Below are 10596 nucleotides of genomic sequence, written 5' to 3' on the forward strand. Positions count from 1 at the left end.
GCCGTTGATAAGAGGCCGCTTGCCTCTCGCGCATCGATGTAAGACATCATGAACACGAGGAACCGCTATGGCCTCGGCGCTACCCTCCTGTCAAGGCCCTGTCATGCTCGGCCTGGAACTCGGCGACAAAGCGACACTCTTGGCCGACATGCGTCGCCGGCACGACGCTTGAAAGGTTGTGAAACGCCGGCCATCTTTTCTATAGTTTACAAGCCGAATCTGCATCTCCTCGTGTTCTCGAGTCGCCTGCCGCAGTGGCTTTCTCGCGCCATAGTTTGTGTCTTACATAGCTGCGGCAGCAGTGCGCGTCCGGGGCCATGGGTACAGGTAGGAGCCCACGATGAGCGAGGGTCGTGTCAGGAACGGATTGCAGTGCCACACCGCCAACGGGGTGCCCGGAAGCCATGGTCAAGAGAGGGGGAAGACATGCCAACAAGCAGTACGGGCACCAGAGAAGACACGATTGGCCTTGTCCGACATGGGTGCAATCGAGAGCACATTCATGGCCATTTTGTGCTCGTTGCTCCTCTCTGGTCCACCATGCAAGCGGGCTGACCGGACCCACTGTCGGCTTGCGGTCGGAGCGAGCTCCGCGTCGGCGCCTCGGCTCTTGTGCCGCCGCATTACTCCACTTCGGAGCGGTGAGAGCCAGCTCCGCATCGGGGACTCGGCACCCGATTTCAACCCGAGTGCTGCACACATGACAACAGGCCGGCAGGTCCATTCGGTCTCTGCGGCATTGCTCGGAACCACACTGCGGTTGGAGATGGAGGGGGATGGACTAGACGCATCAAAGGTAGCGCCGAGGGCGACTGATCAGAGCAGAGTAACAATAGCTCTCGAGTGCAGTCATGGTCTAAGCCTGGCAAGTGAGCGTGCCAGGCGAGTACCGAGCCCATGTATTCATCCCATCGCTGGCGACATATATGACAAGAACATGCTAAGGCGCAACTGACGAATGCAGAGGTGTACCCTCGAGCCCTTCCACGCCCATGTTCAGAAAAGAAACGCCCCAAATCTTAGCCTCCATCATCTATCTCGCACAAGGCCATCATCCATTGAAGCCCTTCTTGTGGGTTTTTGTCCCAAGCTTCCTTGCCAGGAGAATTCGGAAATCGACGAAAGAAGTGAGGATATCCTGGATAAACGTGCATCTTGGTCGGGACACTTGAGACGCGAACAAGCTATCAACACTGCGTTGCCATTGAATAGGGTAAGAGGTGCTCATAGCCCTTGGCTCACCCTACGATGTCACGTCCGGCGGCTGTATCTTTGCGGATGCTCCGGATTCTTGCGGCCAACCGGACTAAAACGAAACCACGGGAGACAAGAGGCACACGGCTATGCCGGCCTGACCATCCCGTTCGTGTGGCAAAATGGGGCGACCAGAGCGGCCGAGGTATGCAACGCATCGTGCCGTCATCAATGTCTCTCCCCTGAGCCCTTGCTAGCAAGGTCCGTCCTGTTTCCTATCTCTAACCTCTATCTAGCCCACCCTGAACGTCGAACACGATGTTAGAATATCTGAACAGGCGCAAGTACCGAACAGACGTTAGAAGATGGTTACGTTCTGGTCGTGCCCTGAAAGATTGCCTACTTGGTGGCGAGGACTCGTCAGTGAACAACTACCTGCAGATTTACCAAACCGTCCGCTTACACGCGCAAAAAAAGTCAAGGTTTACGTGACGGACCAGTGGAAAAGTGTTGCATCTACAGAGAGAAGGCCTGCGCGGTTTTACATATGAGGGATGCCTTCCAGTGCTGAAGCACATCCTAGCAGACAGGCTCAAGTGGATTTGAGACGCGGGACATTGATCAATCATACCAAGGTGCTCGAAACAGTGATACACGTGGACAGTAGCAGCGGACGATAAGTGCTCCTTCATTTTCCAGACGCTGGAGCGTCCTACAAACCGACTTTGTTGTAAAAACGACCTACATGTGAAAAAAACCAAACGCTAGGGGAAACACCGTCTCTAACAGCACAAGTGTACGACCAAGGCTTTTGGGACTCGCGCGGCGGCTCGGGCCATTCTAGACGCCGTGTGCCGTGTTTGCCGGTTCCTACGTCGCTCGGGTTTCCTAGATGACGCGAACACGGACCTTCACTAGTGCTGCAGAGACCCTAAACTACTCGGGCCCCTGTCGCCGAGCAGACCCCCTCTTCCCTTGGGTGAGAAGGTGATACCTTATAATGGCCTGTTGAAGCATCCCATCGTACGTGGCCCAAGAGTATAAACCTCAGAAGCCACTCGCCTTAGTTTTGCAGAGGCTGCACTCAGAACGTCAAGTGTTCCTCAACCTAGCTGAACATGGAATCCAAGCAGATAAGCATATCGACAGCCATCTCCCCTTGCGACCCGGATGGTGTCCCCAAACTTCTCGAGGGCATCGCTTCGCTGGGGCATGAAGACTGGGCCAAGACCGAGTCGGCTCGGCTTCAACTTGTTGAGAAAGCGCGTTCGCTTGTCCAAGCTTTGGAAACTCCGAGAGAGACCATGATCAAACATACCTTGGCTCAGGTACAGTTACGGGTAGCTTTCAACCGAAGCTCAACTCTGGCTAATACGCGGGTATCTAGCCGGTTACCCTTTCGGCCATCACCCTTGGCGTGGAAACTGGCCTCTTTTCTATCTTGGTGCAAGGCGACGGCTCACCATGGGCGCTTAAAGAGTTGGCGAGTAAATTGGAAATGCAAGAATCTTTTCTTGGTTCGTTGCAATTTCATTGGGGTTGGTTCCACGTCTCATACATCCATACTCACCATGACTCTTGCTAGGCCGCCTTATGCGCCACTTGGCGGCGATGGGCTATCTTATTGAGACTGGTCCCGACAATTACCTGCCTACCAACTTCACAAGGGCGTTGACTCTGCCCCTTATTAGTGCTGGGTATCCATTGACGTACGCCGTACCGCAGTTTTATCGTGCATTCTTGCAGGACTCTGACATGATTGGCGAATCAGATTGAACGCGTTCATGAGGAGCTGGGTCAAGTTCCCAGCGTGGGCCCGAGAGCACAATTACATGGCACCCGAAAGCACCTTGAAAACTGTGCTCCAGTATGCCTTTAATACTGACCTCAACATGTTTGATTTCTTCCACTCCCGGCCCCCAAATGGCGTGCATTTCGACAATCTTATGACCGGGTATCGACAAGGGCGGCCCCACTGGATGGATGCCGGCTTCTACCCTGTGCAGGAGAAACTCATCCAAGGGCTGAAGCCGGGTGCGGACGCTGTACTTCTGGTTGATATTGGCGGTGGTTTGGGACAGGACATCGTAAGGTTCCAGTCTCAGTATCCAGAGGCGCCTGGTCGTCTTGTACTGCAAGACCAAGCGGTCGTAACCAGCAAGAGCATTGGAATACACGACAAAATCGAGACTATGTCATACGACTTCTTTACCGAGCAACCGGTTAAAGGCAAGTTATCCATTCTCTGTCGCTTATTTAACCCTTTTGAGAGCGTGTTCTGACCCTTTCATTTGAAGGGGCCAGGGCGTATTACCTACACTCTGTTCTGCACAACTGGCCCGACAAGGCTTGTGTTCAGATCCTAAAGCGCGTCAAGGAAGCTATGGAGCCGGGATATAGCCGGCTACTTATTAACGACCAGGTAGTCCCCCGGACTGGTGCCCATTGGGAAGTAACGGCCTTGGATCTCGAGATGATGGTACTGCTCGGAGCGCGCGAGCGAGTTGAGGAAGAGTGGTATCAACTCCTCGAAAACATGGCAGATTTGCGGGTCGAAAAGATATGGACGCTCGCGAATGGCCTCGAGAGTGTCATAGAGTGCGTGCTTCGCTAGGTGAACTATATAGTAGCTCTAACAGTACTTCCACGAACATTTTACCCTGGGCTTTATAATCAGTGAGAATGAAAGCTGGGGCAATGGGCAATCTACTTCGAGGGTATATAACATAGATCGGATCTATAGACGGTGTCGCTAAAGCTTTCGTCTCCTCGGACTATAGAAGAATGCCTAGCGGTGGCCTAAAATAAATGCTCTTAGGCAGAGGCTTAAGAGCATAGTAGAAGAAATAAGGGCATAGAAAGGTAAATTTAGTAATATATATCTCAGTCTATCTATTAAGATAAAGGAGGGGCTTATATAGGTATAGTAACTATAAATAACTAGGTAAAAGAGGGTATTAAGATATTCTTATACCTAAGTTAGGCTTATATTATATCCTTAGGCTAAGGGAGGTATATTAATTAAGTAGGCTCCCTTATATATAACTATTAGGTTTTTTAAAGTACTAGTATCCTTTAAGCGGCTAACCTTTTAAAACTAAGCTTAAAATATAAAAAAAGTATATACTTAGAACTATCGTAAATAGCGTATTACGCCCCCCTAAGTATAGCTATATATAGCTACTAGCGGGTATATAATATACTACGAAAGGTTACGAATTAAGCGAGGTTCTCTCTTATATAAGTAGAAAACTTTTCCCCGCCCTCGCTAACTAAGGGTATATACCTCTTATAATTAGGACCTAGCCTAGACCTAACCTAGGACCCTAGCCTAGACCTAAGGAGGGCCCCTATAACCCCTACCCCCTCTTAACCTAAGGGCCGAAATAAGTACCTTAGAGGCTAGGGCCCGCTTAAAAGGAGCTCTAAAAGGCGTTAGCCTTTTAAAGACCCTAAAAGAAAGGCCTAGGATTAACTTAACTAGCCCTTAAAGTAAGTAAAAAGGTAAAAGAGAGCTACCCTTAATAGCTTTATTAGCCCTATACCTATTTAACCTATATTTTAATACTTATAATAAACCTAGCCCTAGCTATTAAGTACTAGTCCCTAAGTATAAAGCTAGTACTTTAACCTTACTATCTACTTAGATCTAGTATAGGTTTAATAGGTAACTAAATAAACTAGCTACTATTATAAGAGTCTTTAACTATTATAGGTTATAAGCTTAGGCTACGGCCTAAGCTATATAGTTATATATAAAAGGCTAGATCCTATATATATATATATAGGCTAGCCGCGTATAAAAGAGCTCTATATAGCTTATTAATATTATCTTATAAATAGCACCTATATATATACCTTTACTTACTCTATAATAGTATAAGCTATTAACTAATAGATCTAATAAATATCTCTTTAAAAAGGGTGCTACTTCCTTAAGGGAGCACTTTACCCCTCCTTAGACGGATAAGGAGTATTATAGCTATCTTAAAAGCGATTAAAAGCGCGACGGCTAGCGAGAAGGACGAGGTTCTCGCTATACTAAGGGAGCCGTCTATAAGACTAGCTTTAACCCCTATAACTACTATAATTCTCGCGAAGAGAGATATAAGAAGTGTATAAAAATATATAAAGGTAAAATTAGAAGTAAGGGGTCGGACAGGCAAGGCAGAGAGATTTAATTCTTACGGGGGCAGTAATAAAGGTAGGGGAGTGATTATTATATTGCCTTAATTATCCTTCTTTCCTCTATCTAACGCCCCTCTTTATACCTATCTAGAATCTTAATTAATAAAGAAGATCCTGCTTAAAGAAGCTACTAATGTCCTTTTAACTACCGAGCTTTTTACCGGTTTTTCCCCTCCTTTCTAGCCGTTGCCGGTATATCCGTCTTATCTCTCGCTACCTCTATAGGAAGCTATCGCTACTTCTGCTTCCCCTTATGCCTCTACCCTCCTCTTTATACCTCTTTTTAGCTCCTTCTTTAAAACCTGTTTTTTAGCTTCCTAGGTCCCTCTTACTAAGGGATATCTCCGAGAACTACGAAATTAAGCTACGCTTCGCGATAATTAAAGTAAGAGGAAGGCTATATAACGGTAGATATAGCAGTCTATATAGTTAGCTTAGTAGATATTAATTAGGCCCTTTAAATAAAAAACCTAAAGTTACTCGCTAAGCTATAGTAGTAGATACTAAAGCGCTTTTATAATCTTCTTTTACTATTTAAGTCCTAAGAAGTAAATAAGCTTAACCTATATAAGCTAAGGGTAAACTATAAGATTATACTTTATACTAATAAAAAGGGGTAGGAACTACTAGTACTATTTAGGCCGCTATATAGTATATTATATATAGAGCTATTAGTATAAAAGAAGACGCTAAGGAACCTCTTAAATAAGAGCTTTATTTAAGTAAGTAGCTTTAAAATTATAAGGAACGGTGTTCCTACTATAAATAAAGCAGCTATAATATACTCTCCCGATTATATAAGCTAATAAGTAGTATATTAATTATAGACAAAATCTCATCCTATAGAGCAAGAATCGCTCGTTATTTTGCATGTTATTATGCATTAAACGGGTTGCCGGTTATCGTATAATCGGGAATCGAAGGAACAGAGCTAGCTTAGAATGCTAGCTAAGACCTCTTAAGAACACCGGCACGACCAACCTCCTTTAAACACGAATATCAGTGGAACCAAGACACTTCTAGACTTACTCGAGGTATCACGGAATCCCCTAGTCTCAGGGCTATACGGCAGCCTAAATCTAGTCCCGAAAGGTTCTTCCATTCAGCTATAATTGTCTATATAAGACAGCATGTCCGCTAGTAGATAGATAGAGTATTATTAACTTTAATACCTCTTCTATACACTAATACACTACTAATAAATTCCATTGAAAATCCTACCTTATACTCCTTCTTCCCCTCTATCACGTAGTCTTATATAATTCCTTAATTTCCTAAAATTCCGCTTTTACTTATATACCTTAAGAAAAATAAGAGCGCTAGTCCTATTTATATATAAGCTAGGAAGTAAGATATAGTTCTATTATAACTATAAGGCTTTAAACGTAATTATAAGGCTAGACCGCTACCCTTTACCTTTAATCTTAGATATACTTTATAACTTCTTAAAGATAAAGTAGTTTATAAAGCTAGATATAAAATAAGCGTTTTATAAGGTATAAATCTTAAAGGGTAATAGGTAAAATATAGCGTTCTATACTTACTATAGCTTATTTAAGTAGCTTATAACGCCCTTTAGCTTTTTAAGAGCGCTTACTACCTTTTAATATTATATTAATAATATACTTTAAGACTTTCTTAATAGGTTCGCTTTTATATATATAGATAATATCCTTATCTATATAAGCGGATCCTATAAGGACTATATATAAAAAGTATAAAGGGTCTTAAAGCGCCTCTAGCTTTATAGGCTCTACCTTAACTTAAATAAGTATAAATTTAAGGTTAAGAAGGTTAAGTACCTGGGCTTTATTATTTATATAAGTATAGGTATATAAGCGGACCTTATAAAGATTTAAGCGATTTAGGACTAAGCGGCCCTAACTATATAAATAGGTATATAAAGCTTTCTTAGGTTTATAAACTATTATAGGATATTTATTAAGGGCTTTTCTTATATTATAATACCTTTAAATAAGATTAGTAGGAAAAAGACTACTTTTTATTAAAGGGCCTATATAAAAGGGAGCGTTCTATACGCTTAAGGACCTATTCTTATAAGCCTTAATACTACTTTAGTAGGACTTTAACTAGTCTACGATAGTTAAAGCGGACTATAGCGGCTAGGCGCTTAAAAGGACGCTTTCTTAAAAAGTAAATAAGTAAAAGTAACTAGTAGTATTTTACTCTTATAAACTAACCTTAGTAAAGTAGAATTATACTATTTATAATAAGAAGATACTAGCGATTATTAGCTACCTTAAGTAGTAGTAAGCGGAGCTCTAAAGTTATAAGAGCTTTAAGGTCTTTATAGATTATAGGAACCTTAAGTACTTTATAACCCGCTAGTACCTCTTAAAATAGTAAGCCCGCTAAGTAAAGTACCTTTTATAGTTTAACTTCTTAATTAAGTACTAGCTAAGGTAAGACTTTATAGTCCTAGATATACTTTCTTATAAGGATTAAGACTAGCTAATAAGAGTAGATATTAAGGCCTAAGATCTATAGCTTATCTTATAAGAAGCGCTATAGACTTATATAAAAGCTTCCTTAGTAAAGGAAGGCGCGGTACTAATAAATAAGCCTTCCTTTATACCTTTACCTTAGTCCGGTAAAAAGGGATAGACCGGCCTAGGAGCGCGTATAATATAGGTATTTTAAAATAAGGTCCTTTAATACTTATAAGATAAGATATTATCTTTAAACTATACTTATAAGAGTATATACTATACTATTAAGTCTAGTACTTAATACCTTAATTTAAAGCTAAAGCTAAAGGTATAAGTAACTAATATTATATTATATTAACTTATAAGAGTATTTATACTAGTAGGGGAGACTATAAGTACTAAGCGCGCTATATACTATAAAAGCTAAAGAGAAAGATAGACTACTAAAGCTAAATAAATAAAATAAGCTTTAAGGAAAGCTAGTTTAGCTTATTTATAACTTTAGTATTATAGGCTACTTAGGTTAGTAGGGTATAATAGTAAGCCTTATAAGGGATTTTTACTAGCCCTTCTTATAATACTATATTCGCTACTTTCTTTATAACTATAATATCTATAGCTATACTAAGATTTAAAAGGTATAGCTTAAGGGGCTACTTAAGTAGCTTTTAGTACTTAACTAGTTTTATATATATATATAGATAGACTTTATAATAGACCTTCTACTTATAAAAGATAGTAACCGCTATATATATATAATTAAGGACTAGCTTAATAAATTAATATTACTAAAGCTAATACTATTTTTAAATATAAAGGCTTATATAAAGCGCTTCTTATAATACTAAGCCTACTTATATAGCTAGCTAACCTTTATTATAAGTAATAAAAGATTAAACTAAACTAGCTACTTTTAATAGTACCTATATTAGCTACTTTAAATTATATAGCTACTTAGTATAGCTTATTATATATAAACTAATAAGGGACCTAAGAGGGTTAACTAAGAAGTATAAGCGTATTTATAAGTAGTAATAGCCTATAACTAAGTAGACTAAGACCGCTAGCTCCTTATAGCCTAGCTCGCGTTAAATAATAAACTATAGGCCTTTATTAAGATAGCTCCCTTCTTTACTATATATAGCTTTAAGCCGCCCTCCTTAATCTTATTTACTATAGATATAGTAGCGGAGTAATATAATAGTTTATTACTAGAAAGCTATACCTTTACGTTTATATAAAAGTTATAGGAAACTATAGAATACTACTAATCTATAATAGCTACTTTAGCGTAAGATTAAGAGCGGCATACTAATAAGACTAAGGCCTTAGTAAATAAGTTTATAGTAAGAGATAAGGTATAGCTTAACCTTTATAACTATAGGTTAGCGTAGCTAAAAAAGAAGCTAGATTAGCTATATATAAAGTTTATAGTATAAAGGGTTATTAGCCTATAAGTAATAGAGCTTAATAGTCTTTTAATAAGGGTCTATTATCGCGTATACTATATATATTAATTAACGCTATCGCTTATATTTAATAAGCGGCTATATCTTTTTTCGTAATAGTTATAAGCCTAAGCGGAGGGGTTACCCTTCTAGGAACTTCCTAGTAACTATATATATACTTCTAGCTAGCCTAGCGCGTATTACTTAAAGGCCTATAGTTTAAGTCCCGCTAGCGTAATTAAGCGCGGTTTTAGTATAGGGCCTACCTATATAAAAATTCCCGCTATAGTCTAGGATATCTAGGTATCTTAGGACGAATTAACCTAATATCCCTAAAGGGGTATATCGCGTATACTATATATATTAATTAACGCTGTCGCTTATATTTAATAGGCGGCTATATCTTTTTTCGTAATATCTATAATAAGATTAATATTAACCTTTTTCGCTAAGCCTCCTTTAACCTACTACTTAAATAAAAAGTAATAAATGCTTAACCGCTTACTATTAAAGTAGAAAAGGATAATAAATTTAAGGTTAAAGAGATATAGACTATACGCTAAAAGAAGGTTAGTTAAAGGAAACGCTAAAAGGTCCTTATAAAGTAGCGCGGGTACCTTTATAAGGGCTTTTGCCCTATATAGGCCTAGACTAAGGTCTAGGCTAAGTCTATATATAAGCGGCCTCCGCGCCTATATAGGCTAGGCTCGTACTTCTCTTCCTTTTCCCCCTCGTAGATTATTAACCTTCTTTTAATAGACCGTACCTAAGCCTACGCCTCTACCTACTCCGTAATAGTATAATCTACCCTTTATTTTACCCTCTCTATATCCCCGTATATAGAATAGCTATTTTTAGCTACCTTTAAAGCCGACGTTTAATTACTTAGTCTAGTTAAACCGCCCGCGCCGGGATATACGCACGCGAAATATCCGCACTCCTATAGTTATAAAATTAAGGCGAACGTAATACTTAGTTCGCCCGGGCAATTAAGAGCCTCTTATAATAGTAGGGCTCCGTACGACTAAGAGCGGTACTGCCGCACCTTAGTAAGTTCGACGGCTCCTCCGTAGAGCTTAAGCTATAGCTACTTTATATAGAAGCGAAGCTCTATACTAATAGCGCTATAATAAGGGATATCCGCGCCTAATTTAACTATCTTTACGCGAGCCTATCCTTATACCTATAAAGGTATCTCTTACTATTTACGCAAAGCACTATCCTTTATATTATAGTATTAAGAGCTACTACTATACGCTAATATAAGGGGGGTAGGATACTATAAGCTTACTAAAGCTAGCTATATACTATTTTAT

At 40.5% G+C, this 10596-nt stretch overlaps 1 protein-coding gene across 1 annotated transcript; it reads left to right on the forward strand.

The window, feature by feature from the left end:
- Positions 1-2498: 2498 nt before the first annotated feature.
- On the forward strand, positions 2499-3808 carry HRG_00627 (o-methyltransferase domain-containing protein; the record flags this gene model as incomplete). The annotated part of the gene is made up of 5 exons (XM_044859098.1): positions 2499-2522; positions 2582-2711; positions 2780-2903; positions 2966-3423; positions 3492-3808. 5 exons carry the CDS (start codon positions 2499-2501, stop codon positions 3806-3808), a joined length of 1053 nt encoding a protein of 350 aa, XP_044725498.1.
- Positions 3809-10596: the final 6788 nt, after the last annotated feature.

The sequence above is a fragment of the Hirsutella rhossiliensis genome, assembly GCF_020360975.1.
Source record: "Hirsutella rhossiliensis strain HR02 chromosome Unknown scaffold00001, whole genome shotgun sequence".
Lineage (NCBI taxonomy): Eukaryota > Fungi > Ascomycota > Sordariomycetes > Hypocreales > Ophiocordycipitaceae > Hirsutella > Hirsutella rhossiliensis.